General features: G+C 42.9%; 1 protein-coding gene across 1 annotated transcript in view; it reads right to left on the bottom strand.

The window, feature by feature from the left end:
- Positions 1-27,886, bottom strand: part of DPP6 (dipeptidyl peptidase like 6) — a 417,816-nt gene that overhangs the window by 5,597 nt on the left and 384,333 nt on the right. Inside the window, 7 exon segments of the mRNA XM_036398554.2 lie at positions 353-458; positions 1,213-1,267; positions 2,676-2,745; positions 2,748-2,869; positions 5,645-5,714; positions 8,681-8,779; positions 11,911-11,958. Of these exon segments, the coding sequence (XP_036254447.1) occupies positions 353-458; positions 1,213-1,267; positions 2,676-2,745; positions 2,748-2,869; positions 5,645-5,714; positions 8,681-8,779; positions 11,911-11,958 (570 nt within the window).

The following is a 27,886-nucleotide window of genomic DNA, read 5'->3' as shown; positions in this document are numbered from 1 at the left end:
GCAGGATGGGCCAGGCAGACTGGACCTCAGCTTGCATGGATGGGTGCTTCAGGCAGGAAGGAAGCATGTTCAAGGCACTGGGGGTGGTTGGTGGCAAAGGCTGGAGGGGCTTAAAGACAATTCTCCTTTATTTAAAAGGACTAATAAAGTGATTTGATTGCTCTAACTACATGGCTGGTCCCACTGGAGCAGTTAAATTGCTTCAGTGGGGAAAAAAGGTGTATGGCTACTCCTAAAAAGACACAGAATAAAAAATAAGCATGATCTTGGGAAAGAAAAATGGCAATTGGGAAAGGATAGGGAAGAAACATCCCTTGTGGTCAGAAGGGGGATCTGTGGGCTGAGGATTTACCATATAGTCTGAAGTCTGTCACTGGGGAAAGAGCAGCTCCACAGGTGAACACCTGGTTGTCTTCACCAGCTGGAAGCATGTAAGTGCTGAGGTAACCACCATAATCCTGGAACAGAAACAGGACAAGGGTGTCACTGATCCTGCTGGGAGGCACTGCTGCTTTTGGGTACAGAAACAGGGCAGCTGAGACCTTGCACCAAATGCTTGGCCATTACAGAGCCTTTAACAACTTGCCCTGGAGAAACACAAACCAAGGGACGTCTCCCTGCTCACGTGGCTGGCACTCTCCTGGAGGCAGGAGGGTTGTGTGCCCAAGAGCTGGCCTTTTTCATCTCACTTTATAGCTGTAGCTCTAACCAGATCTGTTACCTCTCCAAAATGTTTACTTTCTCTTACAGACTTTCTCTACTTAAAATGAGCATCACAATTTCAGTGTCTGCTGCCAGCCTGTTAACAATTCCCTGCAGAGATGCTGCTCTACGTGCAGCTCTCCTCACCCACTCCAAGCCCTTGTCTCTCAAGTAAACAATTTCCACTCACAGTTCCACTCTCATCTCAAACTGTTTGTACTTTACAGTGGCTGTTTCCCAGCCAGGCACACATGGCAAATCAGCCTGATGATGTTTTCTGAAATAGTCATGTTTTGCACTTGGAAGCTAATTTAAAAGAAGTTATTGATGAGTTCATTGGTGAAATGAAAGCCTCCACCTTTAACAGCACTGGGCAAGCTGCAGTCTATCCCAAAAATAAATAATAATAAGAAGTCACCACTGATATATTCAGTAAGTCAGGGTTTAACTCAGCTGTTTAGCCATATCAGGCAGCTGGGACAGCACAGAGGAGCAATGTCACAGCATTACCTTCCCAAACACACCGACTCTCGTTTTATCAATGAAATGCTCCTGCAGCATTGTCCTAGAACATGAGAGAGGAAAAGCAATGGGTTAAAAATATTTTTCTCTTTAAGAGCAAAAGCCAGTGTGATTTTAATCAGCTTTAAATTAAACAGGCCCCAGAAAAAAAAAATCATAGAATGGTTTGAGTTGAAAGGGACCTTAAAGCTCATCCAGTTCTAACTTCTCTGCCATGGGCAAGGACACCTTCCACTATCCCAGGTTACTCCAAGCCCCATCCATCCTGGCCTTGGACACTTCCAGGGATGGGGCACTCACAGCTTTTCTGGGCAGGCTGTGCCAGTTCTCACACCCTCTCACTTAAGAATTTCTTCCCAAAATCTAATCTAAACCTGCCCCTTTTCAGTTTAAAGCCCTTTCCCCTTGACACAGACAATCTAAATCACACCAAGCTGCTTTCACATGGATCTCTCTGATTTAATCTTGCAACCTCTTGTGTTGGATTTGACCAAGCAATGGCAACAAATAACCTGCACTACCTCTGGAAGCCATAATAAGCTATTGCACAGCTATTGCAATACTCTGATAGTGGTTTTAACGTGATTATGTGCAGAATAAATCTAACAATATGACAGGACTTGACATTTAGGGTTTTGCCCTGGTTATTCTGCTTAAAAAGTTTAAGGATTTAAAGACGGATTTTTTCCAAATACCAGGCAAGCAAAAGATTAATGTAGGAACAGATATTCAAGCTTCCTTGTTTGTAGCTGTATGACTCTACAGAGATAAAAATAAATAGGCTTTGAACATGTGATACAGATAAGTGTGCTCTAATTTAGCTCTGTTTAAGGCTTGTTTTTCTCCCTCTGCTCTGGTTGACATGAGCTCCCTCTCACATGCACTTGTGATTGTACAACATCATCTCCCTGCTCTACCCTACAAACCATTAAAGCAGCCAGGACTAATGAGTCTTGGATTAATCATCTGTGGTATTTTTGGGGTTCCCCGGATGGAGGAGGAATTGAGAATCTGACTCCATGTTCTTAGAAGGCTAATTTATTATTTTATGTTACTATATTATATTAAAGAATGCTATACTAAAACTATGCTAAAGAATAGAGAAAGGATAAAGAGAGAAGGCTAAAAGATAATGATGAAAAACTTGTGTCTCTCTCCAGAGCCCCAACACAGCTGGGTGGTGATTGGTTATTAAGTAAAAACAATTCACATGAAACCAAAGAAACATTGTTGGTAAACAATGTCTAAACCACATTCCAAAGCAGCAAAACACAGGAGGAACAAATGAGATAATATTGTTTTCCTTTTTCTCTGAGGCTTCTCAGAGATAATATTGTTTTCCTTTATCTCTGAGGCTTCCCAGGAGAAGAATCCTGGGCAAGGAGATTTTTCCAGAAAATATAACGGTAACAATTATCCCAATGAATTCCTTCAATAACAGTGCCATTCACCTGACAGCTTCCAGCTGATCCTTCTCTTCCAGAAGGCCGAGCCTCCTCCTGACCTCGTGCAGCAGCCTGGCCCCTGGAAGCCGCTGCCGCGCCCGTCGAACTTGAGCACGATGGCGCTGTGGGAGCTGACCATGACGCTCTCCCACGTCACCTCAAACCTCTCCGTGACGATCTGGCTGCCAGGTGTGCCATCCCTGGAACAGAAACAGGCATCAAGGAAAGGTAACAGCACCCAACACCCTCCCCAGGGCTGTGGGATTGCCGTGGGTGGGCACCCACAGCCCCATGGGGCAGGGTGAGGTGACACAGGTTTCTGGAAAGGGACACCAGTCTCCTCAAGGATGGTGTTGTAGATGGATAATGAGATGATTGGCTCTTGCAGTTAGAAGATAACTATTTTGTGAATATTAAGAAAAGCTTTAGTGATGTATAGTTGTTATAAAATCAAACGAGGCCAGACTACAGGGCATGGAGAGTTTGAGATAAGCTCGAACTCCCACGCAACAAGCCAAAAATAACAACGCGTCCCAAACACGCTGGGCTCTCCCCCAAAACGTAAGTTCCTCAGAAAGAGAAAAACCCCAAACTCAACCAAAACCCTCATTTTTGTAACCCCTCTCAGGTCCAGGATTGGTGGGTTTTGGATCTACGCATTGATTGGTTGGTTTCTGGCGTTCTCATTGGATATTCCTTCAATATTAATATTCCTTCTGGACCAATCATTTTCTTGGGGCATCAAATGATTGGTCAAGTCCCCTGTCCAACCACCACCTGCCGCCTTCGACCATCGCCCCCACCAAACCCTGGATCTCCTCTCCCCAGGACCCACAACAAATATTCATCAACCCACCCCAAAACAACAATTCTCACCTCAGCCCTAATTTAACACAAATTGAACACCATTTATAACATAGTTATGTTATTGGAGTTTAGATGTCCTCTGTTCTCCCTGTAGTTCCCTTTTCCCCCTGTATTGTTGCCATCAGACAGCCTTGGCTGTCCAGGACAGGTACAAAGAAGGCTGCACATGTGTCCCTTACCTGGGGCAGTGGGGAATGGAAAAGCTTGGAGCTTAGAGGGTGAGGCATGGCAACACCTGACCTCCAATCCAGTGACAAGAAAGCAGTTTCCACTGATAAATGGCAAAGAAGAGCTGACTGACAGACCTTGTGAGGGCCAGGGCTGGCTGATGCAACCCCCAGGGGGATAAAAGACTGAGCATCCATCTTGAAGATGAACCTGCCATGTGGTATCCAAGAGGGCAGTTCCCAGCACTGCAGATTTTTCCTTATGTAGTCCTTTGTTGTATTTTTGTTAAGGTTTAATAAACCTTTTTAAATTTTCAAAGTGAGCAGTTGTCTCTCACAATGGTGTGCAGGAGGATGATTGTGTGGGGTGGGTTTTGAGGCTGGGTGGAAGCTGTGGGTTGGTTTCTGCCTCCCTCTGTGCACAGCAGCCCCTAAGCTGAGGTTTGAACCACACCTGCAAGCACATCTCTAGCTGGTCAGGATTCCCCCTGTGAGTAACCAGGTATCAGTTGAGTTTTCCCTTTTTTATGCCTGCTCTAATGTATATTTGTATTCTACATTCCCCAAAGCTCTTTTTTAATTTTGGCTGAAGTGGTTCTGTCATCACTGCCTCACACAACTACAGAGGGAAAGGACTCTTCTGAAGTTATAAAAAACAGCTTAATGCCCAATTTGGCTCATAATTGAGAAGGGGAAAAGAGTGGGCAAGGCCTCCTCTTCATCTTTCTGCTTAGGATCTGATCCTGTACAGGGGAACTGTCTTGAGAAATACAGACCCTACTTCAGCCAGGCAGCTCAGAAAAACAAGGGATGATGATGATGATGATGACTTTTAAACAATAATTTTAGGCTCAGATTACTGTAGAGCCACTGGCATTTTTATCCATTTTTTTGGTCATTTTTGGAGTTCTCAGAGACATCAGGCACTTCCCTGCAGGACTTCAATGCACATGTGTCTCCAGTAATTTGTATTTATCCAAGTTAGACCCTGGCCCACCCAGCTCCAGGGGCAACCCAATCAAGTGCTGGGTGCTTGATGAGAGCCAATCTTCCTCCAGCACTTTGGAAATGAAGCAGGTTTTCTCTGCAGTAATTCCATGATGTAATGACACACTCCCTGGACTGGCTTTGTCCTCCATGGAGAGTTGTTCAGGGTGGCACAGGCATTCACCAGGCATTCATCCCTCCTGCATGAGGCTTTTCTCTCATGGGGTGTTCCCTGGCAGGCAGCAAATGATGCACTGGGATGCAGCCAGGGCCAAACGGGTTCTTCCAAGGTCAGTGAATTCCCTCCCACAGTTTCTTTCCAAATTGCCAAAAAAACCCCACTCAGTAATGTGTATTATTGTTTCTAAATGTTGCATAATGAAATACCCATCTGCTCTGCCTGCCAGGAGGAAAACCTACCTATTTAATATAAATGCTAACTTTGTGGAGATATTCAAAGGTTTCCAGCTCTCTCTTTACTGTCACTTCAGCGAACACCAGCACTTAAAAGGGAATGATTTCTGCATGAGGGCACCTAAAATTTAAGCTTTAGTAAGGCTGACTGAATTCTACTCTAAAATTTCCTGTTAATCACAAGGTGGGTGCCCTAAGCACTGGGACAGCAAGCCAAAATTCATCTTGCATTCCTCCTCCTCCCATTGATGCCCCACAAGTGATTGAAGTGTGCATGAAACACCCTCACAAAATCCCAAATTTGCTCTGCAGGATTTCAACAGGGTGCCCTCCTGAGAGCTGAAAACCTTGGCTCAAACGTGGGAAAGAAGGAATGTACATCTGGCCTCTCCCAGCTGTGAAGTGAGATGGGGTAGGAACCAGTGTGCTGGACTCTGGCGTTCCTTGTACAAAACATATCTTAAAGGTTTCTGATCATGGCCAAGGTTTCCAAGCTGCCCTGATAATGTGAGCAGAAAGAAAGGACAAGAGAGAACTTACACAACCAAAAGCAAGGGGTAGTGAGCGGTGTCTGCAAAGGTTGCTGGCTTTAAGATCTGCATTGGCAATCCTAAGCAAAAAAAAGAACAATTAACAAGATATCTTCGATATGGCAATGCTGACATGATTCCAAAAGATTTTTCTGGTGTTTTGGCAACAGATAAGTAGGAGCAAAATGGCATTTCTTCAGAGGCTGTGGAGAATATCACCTTAGAAACACAGATGTTGCCAAAGAAAAGACCCATATTGTGATAGCTGAGGTGACAAGAAATGTAAATGGGGAGTACAGTGCAAGCTGCTCAGTCATGCATCACTTTTACAGCGTTCAATTAACATCTGTCAATAGCTACAATTTTCCTTTTTTGGCAGCTGGATGAGTGATGCAGACAGAAATCAATATTTCAGGGCAGCAGAGAGGGAGGAAAATTGGCAATGAAAATGGTAATTTAAAACCCAATTAAGTATGGTGGCTGGGGGAGAAATAGAATTATTTTGCTATAATGGTGTGAGGACAGAGGAAGAAACAAGTATTTGAATCCTAACTTCCAAAGGGTTAAATTTTGTTATAAATGGGAGGCAAAGGTGCTGAAGCTCAAGTTACACTGGTACAGAACCAATGTAAAGGAGGGCTGTGATCACTAAAGCTTCTTTTAACTGAATGTCATTTCTGTGGCTTTGTATCAATAGCCAAAATTGCCTCCATAAAAACAATCTCTGCATCAACAGCGGCACATTTATTTTTGAAACGTTAACTACAATCTAGATTAGCAAAAACCCAGCAATTAAATCGGTGTTAGGAGCATTTTCAGTAGATTAATACACAGATTAGCAGCACGGTTTAAGTGGCTTGCTTTGCAATCGTTGCCTGACACTCTGCCTAATTAGTTATTCCATCTGAATGCTAATAGCTGCAAATTGGATCAATGGCCCAGGGACAGCCAAAAAGGCCATGGATTGACTTTAAATATTACAAAGTGCTATGTGTAGTGTTCCCCAGGCTGCTCAGCTCAAAGCTTTGGAAACACAGGGATGTCACAGCAAAATGGCCAGTTTGTATTTATTATATATATACACACAAGTATATTTTTGGTTAAATGAGAAGAATTGCAATGAGGCCTGTATTTAAAAAAATTAGTATCAAGCTGAGTTATCCCAAATAAACTGCCAGTCTCACATGAGCTGGCTCATGGGGGAAATATGGGTTCTTTATCCATCCTTTCCTGTCCATAAAACTTGGAAGTGCACGTCTGTTCCTGTTACTTTATGCACTGGTTTATGTTCCTTATGCCCATGTGGCAAACAGAACATTTTAGGGCCATTGTTACCCTTTTCAAATGGCAGCCATCTCTCAGCCTTTGTTTCACATTTTATAACTTCTGGAAACGGCTGCAATCAGTAACCTGCCCCCAGCACAGCTTGCTGCTTTCACTTCACTCCTCTGGCCTGAGAAATACACTCCTTCCTGGCATGGGAAACATTATGGGCCACACTTTGAACCCAGAGTCTTTGGGGTTTTGTTCTAGAGTTGCCACCATACATGCAGGCTGGGATTTGGGGGAGTCTTTGTGCATCTCCGAGTATGTGGATTTTCCCCATATGGGGATAAGGTATCTGCTTACAGCCAGGGGAGATGTATTAAATATTAAGCCCCGAATGTTTCGGGGTGTGTCCTGCCTGGCTTCGTCTGGCTTCGCTGCTGGACCAAAGGCAGCAGCTGTGGGGTTTTTCACCCCAGAGATGCCTTTGGCTGGCTAGGTGCTGCAGCTGGGCGCTCAGAACAAGTCCAGGCAGAATAGGAACTCAGTTTACCTTTGGTGGAAAAGGTTCAGACGGTGAAGAGAAAAGGAGCGGGTTCTGCCGTGTAGCTTAGATCCAGAGTTTATTGTAGCATGGTAGACCTCTGAATGTGGTATCAGCTCCAGCCAGACAGGCAGAGACCGACCACGCAGAGACACGCAGAGACACGGCAGAGACCCCGACCGCATGGTCTCATGTCCTTTTAAGCCCCGGGGACAGGGGGAGGGGACGGACAGGTGAGGGCCAACCAGGTGTGAGCAGGGGAAGGGTCAGGGGATGTGGACGCTGGGACAAACCAATGAGCCCAGGCCTGGGGGGCATCTGCCAATCACTCAACACCTTGCTGGAAGGTGCCAGGCAGGAGGGCACAGGGGGAGGGGGAAAGGTTGGCATCCTTGAGGGGGATGGGATAGGTGAGACAGGAAATGGCGACGCACTGCAACAGAGATGGTTTTTTTAGGTTGTTTCAGGTACAACTACAGAGACAGGCTGACCCTTTGGCTGTTTGCCACCAGGCTTTTCTATCCTTCTTTGGGATATATATATATATATATATATATATATATATATATGTATATGGGGAATGATTATACAAGTGGTAGAAATAGCACACCAGCTGCAGGTGCAAACTGCTGTAAGTGTTTGCTTTCTTTACTCCACGTGAAATTTCCTTTGTCTTTCCTCATAAAGAGTTTTTTTTTTTTGGTTTTTCTTTGTTGGTTTTTTTTTTTTAATTTTTTTTAACCCTCCCAAGTCATGGCTTTTTTGAAGAATCCTGGGTGACTCCAAAGGGCAGTCATGCAAGAGTCATCTTCATTCACTGCAGCTCAGATTGTGCACTGAGAGGCAGCCATGGCTGTAGGCAGCAAGCACACACATTATCCCACTCCAAACCCATTTCAAATGACACACACACACCCAGGGCAAAAGCTTCCATCAATGAGGCACCCTACCATGTCATTTCCTAGAGTGGCTTTTTCTTCACAGAGGAAGTTTTAAGAGGAAAAAAAAAAAATCCAACCCTATCATTTTGCCTTTCTTCAGCTGCGTTCTCATCAAATTCTGCCTCTGTAATAACCTCCTTATGTAGCACATTCCAGGAGAGTGCTTTGCAAACTGTGTACGTTTATTGAGAGTCAAAGTCATTTTTCCTCCTGCCAGTCTAGTCAGGATGGCTGTATCATTTCACAGCTACAGCAGTGAAAGAGAAAAATAAGTGAGAAGAAAGGTGCTACTTACTGTAATCATCTATCTTGATTTCCATGTATTCTACCTTAGGCATTTGCCTGTCATTTACAGCCAGCTGCACATTTTCATTTACCTCCAGCTCAAAAATTTCTGAAAGAAGAACAGGACAAGATCACAAAAACTTTTGGCACAGTTTGTGAAAATGCATTTTAACATTTTATAGTCACCTTGATATATACAAAACAAGTTTCCTTACAAATGGATTTCCTTCTAATCCTCACAGAAGTCTAATTCACTTAAATCTTTGAAACCCCTTCCAAGTTCTGCATTGGCAAAAAGCTACAGTCCTGAAATCAGAGACATTCAGCTGATTTGCAGGAGGTGGGAAGGTGACCTGGGACACCACCATGGGTCCCAGTCAGACATCCACCCAGCATGCCAAGATAGATCTCAAGTGAAGAGGTCCTCAAGGCTCTGTCCCAATTATAGATAATAAATAGGAAGGGGAGGAGACTATGGAGGGCTTCAGCCAAAGCTGTGCTGCTGTGCAAGAAAAAATCCATGGGAGGGAAAGCCATGGAGACAGGAGAGTGGAGAAAGCCCATACAAACCTGTAATATCAGGTTTTGCAGCAGTCTTGACTTTTGGAGTGTTTCATAATTATTAATTTTACTTGTGTGTCTGACCCAAGGACTGTCTGGATCACAAATAGAGGATTCCTTCTTCCTTCCTGAGATTTAACTTCTATCCCCACATCCTGGCCATGTGCTCTACCTGCTGAACCTCTTCTAGAAAAAGCAGCTCCCTCCAGCAGCAGAAAGAATAAATCCTTCCCAGTGGCAGGGAAAGGTCTCGTCTGTAGGGGACACCTCAGGCTGGGTGTCTTACATGGTGGGAAATGTCTCCATGTGTGGGCAAAGCTCCTGAGCCCATGGAGGGGGGATTCAAGGGCTGGGCTGAGGGAATCCTGGTCTAGAGAGTGCTCATTCCCCTGGCATCAGTCTGGGTGTGAACCAGGGGGATCCAGGGCATTATCTCTGCCACATGAACCCAAGGAGGGTGTGGGATTTCACATCCCATTGTGTGTGTCACTGACTGTAACTTCCCTTTTGAGAAACACTGATGAATTCATATGTAACCCCAGCTCCTCAAATAACAATTCTGGTACCTGATCATCCTGCTCTCACTGCCCATCTCTGCTGGGCAGCCAGACAAAACCTTGCCCTTCCCAGTTAATATATTTCAGAGATCTTTCAGCAGTAGTTATTGGTTCAGTGACTATTCACCCTGCTTCTGCAAAGCCTGGCCCTTTATCAAAGACACAGCTCCCACAAAAGTGGCAGAGCAACAGCCTATTACGTTTAGTTAAATATTAAGATTCTCATTTAATTATGGCACACACAAGTAGCTTTATCAGCAGAAAGGGGCTTGCCACGTAGGGGAATTTAGTCAAGCCCTTTTATTTGTTCATATAATTGCCTTCACAGAAAGCCAGGAAGACTGTGGAGGAAATAAAAAGATTGGCATATCTCCTAAAGGACTTTCCTTTTTGCTTTAGGACCACAGGGAGCTCGAGTCTGTGGAGTACAAATGGTCATTGCTTAATTAAATGTAAGCATTCTCTAATATTCAGTGCAACTCACTATTATCAGATTATTGCAGAATACAGAGGCAGACTCCCTTTTATAGAGTAATGGGCTCATATTAAATAAGTAAATTCAGTAACATGCAACTGTCAGTTGCCCTTTATTCAAAAGCAAAAGAGTGAAGGGGGAAAAAAGAAAAGAACCAGGGGGAATGGTAATTGTATGCAGAAAATCATGAATTTCAGTAGAGGATGTGTTCTGCACATGAGTAGACTGAGTTCTCTGTGTAATAGATGCTACCCATATGCATCTGTCAAAGTAAAACTAGTCCTGGTGTGTTTTGTTTTAGTTTTTGAAGCCCTTCATTTACAGTTTCTGTTTTATATTGTCTGTCATTTTATTCACCTAAAAGTATTTTATAAAACTGTACAGGAGGGTGTAACACCACTCATGAGAGCACTATCCCATGCTGGTATAGCCACTCAGACACCTCCATGTCTATGCTAAAATTCGGGTGTTTTATTTAAAGTGGAGGAGAAAGAAAGTGACTTTGGAGCTGCAGGTCAGGGTGAAGAAGCTCTCCTGGCTGAAGGGCCTTGTGGAAATCAGCTGGGCTGCTCTGGGGTTACCCTTGGGGAGGGCACTGCCAAACTCAGGCTCTGCTGGGACGAAGAAGGACCTGACCTTGTGCCAAAAGCCTTTCCTGTGACACTCCCTGCCTTCAGTGGGAAATGAAGCAGGTCAGCATTTCACAGTAAATCTTTAGTATATGAAACCAAATTTCTTGGTTTGCTCACTCTCTTTTTTTTTTTTTTTTCGAAACAAGAGCAGTGAGTTGCTGTAAATCCAGATAAGTAAAACTTTTACTTGATAAACTGGTATTGACTGTGTGTAAAACAGATAGAAATAGAATAAAGGTGTTGCTTAATACTTGGGTCACATCAGGACTTGAAGTCCCTGACTGCAGTTAAAGCTGGGCTAAATTCTTTGTTAAAATGAAGATGATGTTTTCCCATCCAAATGATGGGAACAGATAAATCTTGGTTTCATGTGAGACTCAGTGCCACACTCTGCCAGAGTGGAACCCCAGAAGCTCCATGGCTTTTTGGACTCTACATTGCCAGTCTGATAATGACTACAGAGAATGCCAAATGTTTTGAGGGAAGAGACCTGGTTTTGGAATGATTCCAGCTTTGCACTGATGTAGATGCAAATCATTAGCATGACAAAGCTTTACCAAACAATAAGTGCTACAATCTCCATGGACAGATCTGGGAACCAGGCAGAGGCACCACTTGTGGGGCTCCCTCCTCTGCATTATCTCTGGTAATTCATATCAGAGTGATTTTATTAAAACCACAGATTAGGCTAAATATTTCTTACATTTATCTCATCTTATTTCTTATATATGAGATGCAAAACAAAATCAAGACTAACAAAAAAGAGAGATTTGAATTATGCATTTTTTTGAGACAGAGGATAACAAACATGCTCCAACCAGTCTTTTCACCCCAAACAGCAGCTGTTGTGATGGCAGTACAACAGCTCTGCAAGTCCCTCTGCCTTGCAGAAAACTTGCATTTAGGCAGAGTGTGGGGTCCCCAGGAGTGTAAGTTTAGCAAAGAGCAGCTACATCTCAATGTCCTGCCTGGCTGCTTTTCTCCGAAGAGTTGCAAAGCTCAAGCCCATTCTTACTCTGTGCATCTGTTGTGTTGTGAACAGTCACCATCGGGACACGGGGACCTTGGAAAGGAGAAGAAAAGGACTTGGTTAAATTTCTGTCAAAACACACACACACACACACACGTGAACCTGGGTTTGAATTCCATGGAGCTCAAGGCTCTTGAGACTCGCTTTTCATGCAAGAGTAATCTAAAAAGCAAATCACACTGGTGTTAGAAAGAGTTTATGACTAGATGACAGTCCTGTAGACTCAAAGACATGTGAGGTTTCAAAGCTCTTTCCCAACAGACCACTAAATGCATCTTTCCCTAATTTGTAAACATTATAATTAGCACAAACACAATTAAATCACTTGCCTTTAAAATTATTCTAATGACACCCAAACATCACAGCACAAAGCATTAACATTTTGTATGCTATGGATAAATATTGCTGTTTTGCATATTATATTTTCTCTTAATGAATTAAACACCAGCTTGGCTCTCACACTAAAAAGGGCCACATATTCTGTCTTAAAATGCAGCATTTGGGTATTGAAACCAGAGAGTGTTGTACAAAGAGGATTATCATTACTATGCAGTGTACATGAGTGAACCACACAATTCACTGCCACAGGATGCTGCAGCACTCAGGATGCCACAATTTTAACCAATGCTGCAGGGTGCTTTAGTCCTTAGCACAGTGATCTAGGCTCATCTTCTTGTTCAGAAAGCCATCAAGTGGCTGATTGATAGAAAAATGGGATGGTACATGAGATCAAACTCATATTATGGTTGTCAGCTTGTCTTTTTTTTTTCAGTTGCCATCCGGTGACTGCTCTTGGAGACAGGACACTGGGGCAAGGTGGGCAGACCCAGGACAGCCACTCACATGTTGCTCCCATATCTGTTTGCATATTTTTCCTTCAGCCTGACAATACTGCTCAGGATGGTGAAAATGGCCCTGCAGTGATGAAACGGTGAATTCTTCACCTCAGAGACAGTGGATATCTTCCTTTCCTTCCCTTTCCCCACAATGTAACGTGGTACAACAGCAGCAGGTGTGAGCAGCTGGGGGGAAGTGTGTGCCCAGCAGAGATCCCAGCAGTGGGGCCAGGCGGCTCCCATGTCGTGTGTGTGGGAAGATCCCAGAAGCAGAGACCCATGGAATCATCTAGATTGGAAAACACCTCTAAGATGATTGAGTCCAACCATTAACCCAGCACTGCCAAGCCCATTAAACCATGTCCCTCAGTGCCACATTTACATGTCTTTTAAATACCTCCAGGAGTGGTGGCTGCATCACTTCCCTGGCCAGCCTGTTCTGATGCTTGGGAAACCTTTTGGAGAAAAGATTTTTCCTAATATTCAATCTAAACCTCCCTGGGTGAAACTTGAGGCCATTTCCTCTTGCCCTGTCGCTTATTCCTTGGGAGGAGAGATCAACCCCACCTGGCTGCACCCTCCCTTAGGGAGGTTGTAGAGAGTGATAAGATCTCCCTGAGTTTCTTCTTCTCCTAAACACCCCCAGCTCCCTCAGCTGCTCCTCACAGAGGACCTGTGCTCCAGACCCTTCCCCACCTCTGCTGCCCTTCCCTGGACAGGTTCCAGCACCTCAATGTTTTTTCTTGTGAGGGACCCAAAGCTGAACACTGAATATCAAAAAACCCAATGTTCTTTAAGCTTCAAAAGTAAGACAGCTTTAAGAGACTGACATTCCCTGAGATTTTAACCCTTTTAAGTTGCCTTCTGAAGCCATTCAACCTACAAATCCTAAATCCTGTGGGATCATCACCTGTGCAATGGCAATGTGTGTAGGGCTGGCTGAGAACAATCCCCTGAAATGCTTTAACTGGGAGTGTGCACAGAAATGGCAACAAAAGCAGGTTCCTGTGAGCCATTCACACTGGTTTGGTGCATGAAATAAGTTCTTGAGAGCAAGAAAAGCTTTAAGGTGCTGTAATTGTGTCAGTGGTTTTCCCTGTGGTGCCAAGAACCCACATCCCATTGCAGGCAGAGTGTTACAACCAGACCTTACCTATACAGAGAAAAGGCAGAAAATTATTTTATTTATAATTAAGCTGACTACTATGACAACCTGATTTTATTTCCTTGGAATCAAGAATCTCCTCCTGTGACAATCCAATTCTTTTGTTAGCACCAATTTTTAGAATGCAGGAAGGTGAATTATAATGCACTAAGGAAAACAGCTTTGCTCACCAGGATTTAGCTGAATTTACCTTTCTCCTACTGATATACATTGATATGCTGACCATATTTATTTATCAATCTGCCCTGCTTTTTCCCTGCAGTCCCAGAAGCCAGACTGCTGGAAAAGCAGTGAAACCTAATAAACATGGGTGTGATAAAATCATCACTGAAAAGAAAAGGAATCCTCCCAAATGGCTTCAGTTGGAGCTAGAGAAGTCCTTTAATTAACACCAAAATGCCAACAAAAAGAAAGGGATAAAGAAAGAAATACAATGCATATAATCCTTTTATTTTCTTATATATTTTTCCATTCTTTTTTGGTGTTTGCACTGAAAAAGCTGTGAGAAACTATTAAATAAAGAGAAATTCTAGTGTGTAGTTTAGGAAGTTACATGTATTATATATTGTGTTAGTCTCTCTACTAACTACTGCTACTGTTACTGTGCCATCTCCCCAAATCAATGTTCTTAAACAAAGTCCTATATAAAGATATTCAGTTTAAGGTAATATGAAATTTAAAAAAGTAATTAAAAATTAACAAGTCTCCTTGAAAAAGTAGATTTTTTACTTGCTTAATTTTTATTTTTTAACAAACAAGGAAAAATAATAAAGACAGACAACTACAGAGTAGGATCATCTCTGTGAAAAGGATTACTCTTAATATTAAATATTCTCAGGGATAACACTCCAGCTAGAGAATGCACTTCACTTGTGAGCAGGCTGAAAGTCATCAAGAAGAAAAAGTCAATTTTTTAGGAATGACATAAATTGCTTATTTCAGTGCCAGTTTTTAAAGTAAAACAACCCAGTTACATGCTAGACTGTGTCTTTTAATGCACACACATCAGAAGTCTTTCAAGACTCACAAGTTGAGTGCCTAATGCCTGACAGGGACAGAAAGAATTCCTTGAAAGGAGAATTGTACATTCATTAACTGCCTCCACAGCTTTATTTTTAAACCTGTGTTGGTGTGACAGTCCCATTACAACATGCCATCTGCTAAATGCCATCCACTGTCATGTGTGGATCTGAGAGGGAAACCTAATTTGTTCACTGGGCTGCTGGGAGCTGACAGAAGCAGGGTGGGGACATCCCCTGCTCTGTCTCCTTCCTCCAGTGCCCATCCAAAGGGGCTTTGATGGGGACTCTTGAGCCCCAGCACATTCTGCTGCTTCTGCTCTTTAACCTGCACTGATGATCCATCCCCCTGTGTCCACCTGCCCTCCTCAGGAACCTTGTGACTGCTCTGCCTCTTGCTCACAGAGATCCTGAGAGCATGGCAGTGGTGGGGTCCTTGAAGGGTAAAACTCACTTGTGCTCCTTGAAGGATAAAACACAAAGTTGTCCCTCCACTTAAAAAAAGTAAAGCAGATACTGAGCTGTCAGGACCCAGGATGGCCAGGACCCCTGCCAGGGGGCTCAGAGACCCTGGCACAGAGCCCAAGATGCCCCTGTGGTTTTGATATGACCCGTGGAGCAAATGACCAACCTTAGATGAAGATCTGCAAGCCACAACAGTTTAGGTAGAATAATAGTGAAGTTATCACGGGGTGGAAAAGTAGATTTTGGGGTTTCTGGTATGGAGGTTCAGGGGGCAAGATGGAGGGAACCGGGTGTGTCCAGCCTTTCTCCTTCTTCTTCTTGGCCTCCATCTTCTGCTGTGATGTTGGCACTTTTAGATTGGTTTAGAGTAGCAGCTCACTGTCTAACATAGGTGATAGGTATTGGAAAGTAACTGTAACCATTGTAGTTTTTAGCATAAAGACATAACACTGCCCCAGGGGCAGGCAGAGTGCCTGGAACTGTCCTGCTGGATGGACCTCGGCAGGACAGGAGAAAATTTTTTATAGATAAGATACAATAAACAACCTTGAGACCGAGAAATGAAGAGCCCTGACTCCTTCTTCAAGCACCAGGCTGAGAAAAGAGACTTTCTAACATTTCTTGGGGTCAGTCTGACAAGCTACAGATCCCGACACTGAGCTGCTTTGCCCTGATTTGCAAAGGTAAGAGAGACCCAGCTCACACCTTGTAACTTCATGACTGTTCCCAAAATCAGGGGCAGGCCACTTTCTGCATGACATGGTGAAGATGATGCTGCTGGATTTCTTGCCCCAGAGGGGTGGCTACAAGCAGGGCTGTGACACTCCCCAAGGTGTGGGGCCTGGCACTGATGTTCCCTGCCACCTCCACCAAAATTTTTAGAGGTGGCACCACACAGGCTCCTGTTATCCCTCTGTGCATCCCTGTGTGAGTGGAATGGGCTGTGCTTGAATGCCATTGCAGGCTCCACTCCCCTCTCCTGCCTCCAGCATTGTACCAGCCAGCTCCAGCATCCTGACAGAAATTGGAATGATGTTTCTTTATTGATAGCTTAAGAGAAAGGAGCAAAACTATTGACAGAACTTCTGTGTATATCACACTCTGTACATCACAGATAGCTGCATGGTTAATAATGCTGCACAAGTCTCTAGTTACATCAATTAGATTTTCAATTAATACAGATGAAAGTCTGGGTTTATCATAAGGCCTTTGACTTTAAAACCATTACTGTAATTATCCATGCAAGAAGTAAATTGAGTGATATTGCTGTAATGACAACAGGCAAATTTATCATCCAGGAAGTGCTGCCCATCATGATCTGAATGGGCACAGAAACTCAGTGCCTCAGTAATTTGATAACAAAAAGCACTGGCCATGGTTTTTGATCAATTTTTAAGCATCTTTTATTATTATTTCTAAGAGGGTTTTGCTTAAACATGAACGGAAAGAAGCAACTCTAGATGTAAGATAAGGTATAGATTTCTAAATTAAAAATGGAAAATCATTTTACAACCTTGAAGAAAATATTTACCAGACATTTGTTTTGTAATACTTTTTATATTCCAGAGTATTCCTGACATCTTCATGATCTAAACAGCATAGGGAATTATATCAGTTAATATAACTTTAAAATGAAAGTAGTGATTATAAAAAGAATATGAAGTAAAATTGAAGAGAAGTTAATCAAAATTATAGAAGTGTTTAAAAAGGATAAAAAGAGGAATTGTCTTATTCTTCTCATCTATATTCTCAAAGGCTTCAATGTTGCAGATAATTTCAGACCAGAAGCTAAATTCACAGTGTGTAAACAATGAAAATTCAAATACTCTCTGCCAGTGCCACCAGCATATCTCTTAAGCACTGATGAATGATTTAAAAGAGCAGCTGCAAGGGATGGGAGCTGAAAGGGTCTGGCTCTGCACAAGTGAGATAATTGGCAACAGCCATCTCTGTGTACAGATTCCAGATCTCTTTATTTGCTAATCCATGAATTATTTATATGTGCTGCATAAAGTTCATATGTTGGGGTGATGTTATCAGCCTAATAAATAAAGACATGGGGAGTTCCGTGAACCACTGCTCACAATTAAAAGATTTCCCCAATTTGCAGCATTTTCCAGCTGATGCTATGGACAGATGTTTGTGCTGTTTGTTTTGGCAACCCTGTTGACACAAACATCAAATAGATTTATGCTGCTATTCACCCTCCCCAAGGCATTTAATTTTTTAATCAAATCTTCACTTCCTCAAATGTAACTTGTCTTGTAAAATAATCAATCCTGGCTTGTTCTCAGGCAACCACTCTGATGGTGCTGCTTGTCTCTGCCCTGTGTGATACTGGTAATAAATTTCATGCTTACTTTATGTGGAGCAGAAATAAATCTGGGTGCTCTGAGGCAGCATCACTTAGCAGTGACTAGAGGGAAAATGAACAAGAGATTTGGTCTTAATTCCACTACACAGAACAGGCCTGATGGGTTCTCCAAAAGGTTGCTGGAATGAATAAACATGATCAGGTCCATTCCATGGGATTTTGAGAGGTGCCTGCAAACAGCACTGGGAAGCTGGGCTGGCACTGAGCAGCCCATCCCACTCTCTGCCCTATGGACACGTAAGGACACAGAGCCTTTGGGTCTGAGAAGATCCTCCCTTGCTGCTTCAGGAAATTTTGTGCTACAAAATATTGACAAACACCCTCTAAATATAATTGGGTTTGCTGATGTAATTCTTGCTGGTGTCTTGCTCTTCTGGTAGAAGCTGCTTCCAACTTGAAGCTGTACTGGCTGTCTCCTGTTTACACCTTTTTGGGGTTGTTCCAATAATCTATTTTCTACTCATCATGAGTATTTCCATTTTAGTCAGAGTAGTCATGTGTCCCCAAGAGCTCTCATCGTGTCAGATAAACTAGATTATTTTAACTCCCTTTTGTAGGACAAAGTTGCTTTTCATCTTAGTCTTTGATGCAAGGGTGTTTTACATTCAGTTACTCCTTCCTGAACAGAAATGACCAGAACTGCAGGTCATCCCTGCTGTTGAGGATGTCCTAATTGGTTTTTATAGTGAAACTGCTACGTGCCCATTCTATGGAAAATTCCTTGCCTGATCCATCCTAAAAGAGCATTCACCTTTTCCATGACTCCACAGCAGGTAGGCGGCTTGCAGACATCAGTGTTGCATGCCCAGGCACCATCTTCTTTGCTGACGCATTTGTAACTTTTGAGCTTCAAACAGACATGAAAAATTCTTGCCCTGAGTCACCATGTGCCTAATTTTTCTCTTTTTTCTATTAATTTTTCCCAATCCATCCCTGCAAGACATCCAGCTTTTCTCTAGTATTTGTCTCTGCCTTCTAATGATGCTTATCAACTTCTTGTCATAAATTCCACCAGCTTCGACCAGCTTTGGGTTCCCAGGCTGCCAGGGAACAATCTGGGTAAGGTCATTTCCCACACCAGCTCCTAATGAGCCCTGCTGCTGATCTCTAATTAGCCTCTTACTCTTTTTCATCATAATCTGCTTTCTGCTCCTTTTGCTGGCACTTAACCCTCGCTCACAACTCTTTCACTAATCTCCCTCTTCTCCTTCTTAATTAATATCAGCCAATGAGGTGTCACACTGAGTGGGCTGAGCACTTCCTCCCTTTCCTGAGGCTTTGGCTAAGGTTTTAAGAAGCATAATGCAATAATGCATGTGGATGGATCCAGAGAGGAACGTGGCAAACATACAAACTCCAGGGCATGGAGCAGGTACATAACCACCCTAGTGACAAAACCAGCTGTGAAAAGGAGGTAGGTTAGGAGAATTTGTTTGCAGAGTTCATGAACCTGACAGTGCCCCCCTGGAACTGCAAGTACCCGAGGGAGGAGGGAAAAATTCCAATCCATATGGGGGTACCTGACTTCCCAAAATCCCAGGTTATTTTGTTCTAATATGCTGGTCCAAGCCATGGAATCTGAACAGAAAAATCCCCAACTCCCTCTTCTTTCCAGTTTGTGTTCTATTTGAATACCTCAATTTAGCCTCTTTCAATTCAGTTTTAATCCAGCCTTTCTGCAAACTCTGGAAAGAGATGAAACCAAAAGTTAACACTTGTCCCTATTTTTAAAGTCTAGGTTTCTTATTGGATTAGTATATGCTGGTCCCTTCCAATCCAAACCATCCCATGATTTGATGATATTCAGGGAAAAAAAGATAATTCTTTACAATTGAAATATGAAAGAAAATACTGTCTCAGTGCCATTTATACCTCATTAACAGACTGAATAAAACCCCATTTAATATTTTCTGTTTATTTTATTAAAAACCTAGTATAAATTGATTTAGATAATCCTAATTTATTCTTTTCCATAAGTAAAACTCTCTTGCAACAAAATAATGGCTTCCTAGCTAATTAAGTAATAACTGGTGCTGGATATTAACTTAAAAAACACCACCAACAACCCATCAATGCCATTGCTTCACATTGTCTGGTTATTAAGCTGTTTTCCTCTCATGAGTTCTCAGGTTTTAATACACCCTTAATGTACTGACTGCATTAATAAAGGGCTTAGCAACTACCATGCAAACAGAAAACAAAAGCCAGCAATAAACCTTACAGCTGGTCCAGCTGGCAACCAAGGTGAAAGAAGCAGTTTTCCTCAGAGGAAGTATTAAATCTTGTGGGATGGTAACATCTGTACTACCCACTGCAGAATAATGAGTTCATCCAAGGTTGCTCATATAGCTGGAAATAACGCACATGCACCCTGGTCTTGACATGCAGGAGGCTTCTGCCTGATTTGTGAGGCTTCATTATTTGAAGCATCAGAGGAAGCCTGTTGTCATGGTCATTTATCTCCTGCCAGTGGAGCTCAGATAAAATTTTATATGTACAGAATGACCAAGTGACAAGAACCCTGGCCGGAAGCAGATGATAGATCACCTTCCTCTGGGCAATGCCAGGCAGCTCATATTTTCAAGCAAGAATCAAAATGAAAACAGGGTAAAAACATGTTAAAGCAAAGAACACATGGTTCTTTGCAGAATGGGGACATTTCAAAGAGGAGAGGAGTTTCTCTTTAATTCCACATTATTTTTTCAGGCATTGAAATTCACAGACATTTTCTATTCATTTTCTTGTTAAATATTCATGCATATTAGTTTGGGTTCTTTTTTACCTGTTTTTATGTCACTGAGTGTTTATGGGGAGTTTACAACACATTAAAGATGTATAAGACTAGAGTGTAAAAGTTTATAACATAAATGAGAGATCTGCTTAAAGGAAGAAAAAATGTTCTGGGATATCCACAAAAGTCACCATTTTAATTAATCCCAGACTATAAAAATAACTGAAGCCATCACTTTAATTAGTCTCAAACCATAGTCATAACTGTGCTGTTAACAGGAGATAGAAAAGTTCTCACCCAACTCCCAAACCAAGAATACCATCCTCTCTTTTCCTGCAGAAAAACCTCTGGTGGTACCTTCTGTTTGTGCCAAAGAGGGTGTTCATGCCAGCCTGCTGTTCACTCCCAGCATGTGAGGGAGTGAGAATGAGCATCCCCCACCCTGCCTTCACCCACAGGATCTGTGACCCATGAACTGCACACAAAGAGCTTGAGGAGCCAGAGCCAACCTCGGCTGTTAAGTAAGAAAAGGAGTCAAGTGAATGCAAATGTGAATTATATAGTAATTATAATATAAATAGGGCCCAGAGATTAAGCCTGTGCATGCTTTCAAACAGCAGAAACTAATTTAGGCTTCATAAGCCTCAGGAAAAGTTCCAGAAGGTCACAGTGTGCCTGGAAGCGCTAATTACAGCCGCCCGCCACCGCGCATACAACAACCCGGGGTGGTGGCAATCATCCTTGTGTGGGAAACCACTCTGGTCACAACAGATAACGGTCCCCCAGTGACCTGGGCTGTGAGCAAGCCCTGGGAATGCCCCCCAGGCCCCAGCACGCTGCTGTGCCCGTTTGTTTAGCATCCTGCTGGGTGGCAACCTGCAGGCACGTGGCTGGGGCACACCCGCTTCCTGTGGGCCCTGAGCACATTGCAGGACATCCAGCTGTGCTTGAGCATTGCCTCTGTGTTTCTGGAGTGTTTAGACAGGTATTTTGGGTGTTTTGGGATAGAACTGAAGCCAGGATACCTGGTTTGTGTGGTCACACAAGGATAGAACCACCTGGGTTCTAACCCAAGATAGGTCTTGGGTATCTTGGGTGCCCTGCTCTCCCAGACTGACCCTACAGTGTTCAGACCCCCAGAGCACACACTGGCAAATATTGGCTTTCTGTCCCTTGCTGGAGACTCAGAACCCAGCCAAGGACAGCTCAGGCTGTTCAGGAAACACAAACCCTCAAGACCTGCACATCAAGAACCAAGTAGCAAAAATTTATATTGAAGAATACTATAGCACTTTGTGGGATTTATAAAAAAACAGTACATCTGGGTCGACTGATGAAAACCATGTTTTATTTTTGAATGATATAGAATATAGATACCACTCTACTCTGGAGTGCAGCAGTAATAGGCTGTAGATATCAGGTGGCCCATAAAAAATTTTCCAAATGATGCTTGGGGTGGTTCTGTGCAGGGACAGGGGATGACTTTGGTGATCCTTGTGGGTCCCTTCCAACTCAGGGTATTCCATGTTTCCATGATGATGAAATCCTCATTGAGGTTCCCTAAGAAACTAAGATGAATTTAGAATTGTCCATTCTCATCCCCACCTCAGCACTTTGGTCTCATGCCAGCATGTCCCACTCCCTGCAAGATCAGAAATGTTTGTAAAATCATCCAGTAAAACAGCAGAACAGCCTCTGGAACTTCTGATCCCAGCAGAAAAAAAATAAAAATCCATTTAATTTTCATTTAATTCAGTTCCTGGGCCCAGCTCAGAGTGAGCCTGTTTATGGCACAGGCAGCAGGTTGGTGAAAAAGCCCCTGAGGTGGACAGAGAATGGATCTGCACTGACTTTGCCTTCCAGTCCTTGTGGACAGGCAGTGCTGTGTTCCTCTGAGATGTACTGAGGAAAGGTACAATAAGGAGCTTACTAGGGGGTTATTGCATTTCCCAGAAGGGTGAAGTGGGGCCCTGGGAGGCACAACCTGTTGGGACAGCAGCAGAAACAACCTTCCCCTGGGTTTCCTCCTCCCAGTCACCACCTGGCAGTTATTGTTTATGGTGTCAGCAGTAAAGAAAATATTTAAAGCCTTGCCTGATGTCTTCAGAGCTGCTGGCATGGCTATGTGGAGCTGTAGCTTCCAGCTGGTGCATATTCCAGCAATAAAATCCAGGTATCAGCTTTTCACATTTGTTTAAACCTAGGTGTGCCTTCTGCACTTTTATATCCATAGGCTCTTGACTTGGTTAATAAAACCCATTTTCAGCGCTAATAGTTATTTCAGCATCCAATTAAGTCACTTTAGATCTCAACAACTTAATTTATCATGATATTTGCCAAAGGTCACCTGCCAAGCTCTGGCCCTCTTAGCAGGACCAGCTGCACTTGGAAAGCATTTGCTTGAATTCCAGCAGGAAGTGAGCCTTGCAAAGATGCTTTGCCTTGACCATGGGCAGTTTTATGACATTTTTAGTTGACATAAATCCATAAATCTTGCCAGGCAGAAGGCTTTCTACCTAACTAAATTTAAGTAGGGATTAAATGAAGGTATTTCCTCCCTGTGCATTTAATATTGATTTCAGGCCCTGGAGTGAGATATTTGTACACACAACCACAAGCTTTCCCTGGTTATCTGCCAGAGATGCTCCAAGTCATCATGGACTTGTTACCTGGGGAGATTAAATAGGACTGCAGCTTCTTCATCTCTCAAAACCAAGAAAAAGAGTTTCTGTTATTTTAATTTGGGCATCATGGGTAGAAAACTCTCCTAATGAAATATTACCCCAGTAGCATTTGAGAAGCAAATTCTTTTAAGAATTCTTCTTCTAAGTTCAGTAGCTCCATATCACCCACAAGAAGCAGGTAGCACACACATGCATTACTGAGCACCCTCCAAGTGAATAAAAGCCACAGGAAAATATTCCCCCTTGCAGCTACACTGGATTTCCCAGATCCTGATGCACTCCCAGTGCTGTGAAAACACAGAATGACGTGCTTTAAGCCAAAATGGGTTGTTATATTTTCCATATCTGCTTTTAGTGCTGCTACAACTCAAACCCCAATCTGGTTTGAGATCCCTGCCTGTCTCTAAAGGCACTGAGTGCTGCAATGGGGGCAAGGGAGGCTGGGCTTGCTGGAGCCCTGTCCTGCAGCACACAGAGGGCTCCTCTGATGCTGCAGCACCTGGGAGGACTGGCCCTGCACTTTTTGAGGCCTGTGGTATAATTACAGACTCGTTTTTGGGGTGCTGTTGAGACGAGGCACCGCGCGAACGTCTGCGGCCTTGTTGAGGAGCCTTGTTGGCTCCTCACTCCAGGGCCATTTAATCACTTTTACATGCTGGTCCTGTCACTGGAGTGCTCTCCTGCATGCTGATGGCTGGGGTGCTGTGCTAGGAAGGTTTCTCTGCAGTGAATAGACTGAAGATTCACTGAAGCTTTCAAAACCATTCTGGAAATTTATCTGTCTAGGAGCCTCTGTGCCCCTTATTGTCACTGCACACCTGAGCATGGCAGTCAGTAATGGACTTCATTTTCACAGCACCCACAGGAAGCTGGAATTACAAAACCTGCTTGAGTTCTCTAAAGGAGCTTGTGACAGCAGAAAAAAACCAAATCCATGTGTCCTAACCAGCATTTGGCAGCTGGTTAGGACTTCTCAGAGCACTGTTAGCAAATGTGTCTTTGAATTCTCCATGTTTGGATGTGGGTCAACAAATTAAAGCAACTGTTGTAAAAACCACCTGTTTGTAAGTGTATGTATCATAGGCATCCACATCCAATTCAAAATTTAGAGAATCCAACAGTACTGTCCAAAAAACATGATTATTTTGTAACAGAAAGGGGAACAAAGAAGCAATCCACCTGCTTTTTGCAGATAAATTTGCCTAAACATGGAGCTGTTTTACAGTTCATAAATAGCCCAGTGCATTCAGGGAAGAGCCAATGTATGCTTCCATTATGGCTTGCACTGATGTTTACCTGAGCATAACAACTGCTAATTACAATCTGGTTCCAGGGATGTTATTGATGAGACTGTGACATGCAACATTTCTATGTGATATTTAAGGCAACACATGGGCAATGCAGAGAGGTTTAAAACACTGCTTTATGCACAACTGCTTTGTGAATCGTTGATTTACATTTTGCTTGTCCATGGTTAGTTAAAGTATCGCTGTCTCCAGATTTTCCATTGCTTTCCTGGGATGGTAGGTCTGGCCCAAATGGCACAGGTTAAAAGGTCTGATTAAATGAAGGAACTGAGGAAGATGTAGAGAGAGGTTCATTATTCTCCTGCCTGAAGGCATGAACCAACCTCTTATTGCAGGAGCTGGGCAGACACATCCCTGATGGGTACATTATTGCAAAAATCCTGAAGAGGGTTAATTATCCACCATCCACAATGGAGACAGGCTGCAGAAGGAGTCGTGTTTCTGGTCTGTTCCAGGAGTCTGTGCTGCTTTTCCTTGGAGTACTGGCTTGCAATATGAAGATGGAAATGGGGGTCATGATACTTGACTCCAGATGTGTCCATAGGCAAGCCCCCAGTTCTCACTGTGCCTATGCTCCCCACTTGGTAAGAGCATGAAAATGATCATCTGGAGAAAGGTTGTGAAAGGATTCTCACACCTTTCCATAATTCAAATTAAAAACTTAGTGCAGTATTTATTTTGCCAACAATAAAACTTCTACTCCCCCTTTCTGTATCCTGATAAATATCAGTATAGTATTTTCCTGAGATATTAAATAATATTAAGCTCTTTCTGTTGAAGGAGCCATAAATGTAAAAATTGCTGCCAAAAATGTCTCTGTGACATGGTCCCCTGATTTTGATGGAGTAACTGAAGAAAAATGTGATTTGTTTAATTCACAGTGAAAGACAAATGTCATGATCTTCTGTCCTGAGGCAGAAAGTATTCAGACACTTTTATTCACAAAGTAAGTCTTTATGAGTAGAAAACCCTGTTTTTTTGATGAATGTTACATTCAAAATTTCCACAAGAGTGATATTTTAAGCAATTTTCATGTAAAAAAATTCCCCAAAGCCACTTACAAGAAGTGCAGATGAAACAGACTGAATCCATAAGTCAATGGGCAAACCAAAACAAAATGTTACTTTGTTAGTGAAATTCATCAACAAATCCATGTGATTTATTGATTTTAATTTATCTTTTCTATGGCACACATTCATTTCTGTCTAAATCAGCTGGTAATCCCATGAGAGAATAAAATACTAGGAAGTTTTCCAAAATATGAATCTCCTCAGAAAAGGTCAACATCTTTATGCAGTAATGACATGAAGTATAGCCGCAATACTAGAAACATTGCTCAGAATTTTATGTTTGCTGACATTAAGAAAAAAAAAAAATAAAAATCCTGGGGTTTAAATCTTGAGCTGAGTCATGCAGTGATGCTGATACTGAAGCTGGTGCTTCAAAGGTTTTCCCACCCACCCAGCTGCTGGCTGAGCTTCTCTCACACTGTTCATGGGTTATGCTGTACACAAGGGAGCATTAATGACCCAGTTTTCCCACTTTTCTGACCACCTCCAGCCTCCATTAAAAGTTCCCTTGCTGGTCTGTGATTTTTAGTAAGAAACCTTCCAATGTTATTAAAAGAAAGCAGGAGAAATGCTGGTGAGCAATCCCTGACTGGGTTTGGAGAGATGGCACCGCTCAAGGACACAAACCTGGGTTTGGATCCTCGCCCCAACACCACAAATGCTTCTCCTAAAGCAGCCCTCATCAGAAAACACTGATTTCCCATCAGAAAACACATATTTCTCATCAGAAAACACTGATTTCACTCGAAGGACTTCATGACTTAGACTCACCCACACTAAAAATTTCTGTCTACGGTAAACTCCAGAAGCACCAAACATTTCAGACTTCTGTCATCTTGTGTTGTGTCCACACCAGTGGGTAGAACAACCTGGGATTCCAAATTCTAAGAGGATTCCAAACCAGGGGTTCAGACCTCCCCACAGTGGAAGGCTGAACCTTGTTAAATCACGCGCTGGGCTCTGTGGTGCTAAAATGTGTTTAAAAGCAAAGTCAGGACAACCTGCCACAAAGCAGAGCCAGATCACTTCATGAAACTTGGTAGTGAAAATCTTTCCTGACCCCAGCAAAATTCTGGAAAATAAAACCAATGTGGAACAACAAAAGGACTTTTCAAGGCTCAGCATAAACCTATTAAGTGAAAAGAGCAAGTGATGCTCCTAAGTGTTCCCATCTCCAGATGGTGTTTCCAAGTTTCACTAAGAGGGAGGAAAGAAGATAATTAAATTCTCAAGAAACAGTTTAAGGAGCTGAGAAGTTTATAGCTACCTGCTGCCTGTAAAGAAAAAAATCTTGCAGCACTTGTCTTTAAAACTCATAAAAGCACAGACAGAATGAATGAATGTCCAATGGCATGAGAAACTTGACTCAGATCATTGCTAATTTGGTTGTGCTGCTCCTTCATTAGTATGAATCACTCTCAGAGGAGATCCTTAAATTGCAGAGTTTTTTCTAATCAGTGCTTTTGTGCCACTTCTTATCTGTGAATGGGATTGAAACAAGATTTTTTCTGGCAAGATGTAAGAACAATAAATCCTCTTTTTAGGATTTTAAAGATTTCCCAGGCCTATAGGCACCCCTCAGTGCCTCAGGGCCAGCACTGCAGTGACAGAGTTGTTGTCACAATGGGGAAAAGCAGATATACCCAGACAAATTCCTTTTGTACTTGTTCTTTAGGTATTTTATCAAGCACAGCTCAGTTACAACATAACATTTTGCTCCACAGCTGCAGAGTTGCCTGCTAGGAAAGGCAGAAATGACTTCATTTCTGTTACCTGTCATTACTGATCTACAGCATCTAGGCTAAGCTGCTGAGAACCACTGTGCCAGAGAGGAGTCAAATCAGGTGACAATATTTTAACATTTTTTCTTACAAGAATCTGTTTTCTTCTCTCCAAAGAGAGAGACAGCTTTAAAGTCATTTGGCCTGCACAAGACTGACAATAAAGGCCGCCAGTGAGCCACAGACACAGCTTCCAGCAGAGATAATATTCAAAGAGACAGGATAAATAATAGTGGTTTTATGGCATTTTGGAACAAAACAATCTTACTGTACCTGGAAGAGGAGCTATCATAGAAGAAGATAGTTCCCTGTTCAGTTACACTGCTGTCCCTCCTCAAAGTGAAAGCTGTTTCTTCCCTAACTGGTCACTGGTTGAAGAATAACACACAGTGTAGTGGCCAAGGCACTTCTCTATCCTCAGCAACCATGCCAAGCAGGAGACAAACCTCCCCTTAGCCCTCGTTACAGTCCTCTCCCCTCCAATTTTCTTTGTGACATCCCTAAATATGATTAATCCCTTCTTGATAAG

Source organism: Molothrus ater, chromosome 1 (genome assembly GCF_012460135.2).
Source record: "Molothrus ater isolate BHLD 08-10-18 breed brown headed cowbird chromosome 1, BPBGC_Mater_1.1, whole genome shotgun sequence".
NCBI lineage: Eukaryota > Metazoa > Chordata > Aves > Passeriformes > Icteridae > Molothrus > Molothrus ater.
This window is presented reverse-complemented; position numbering and strand designations above follow the sequence as displayed.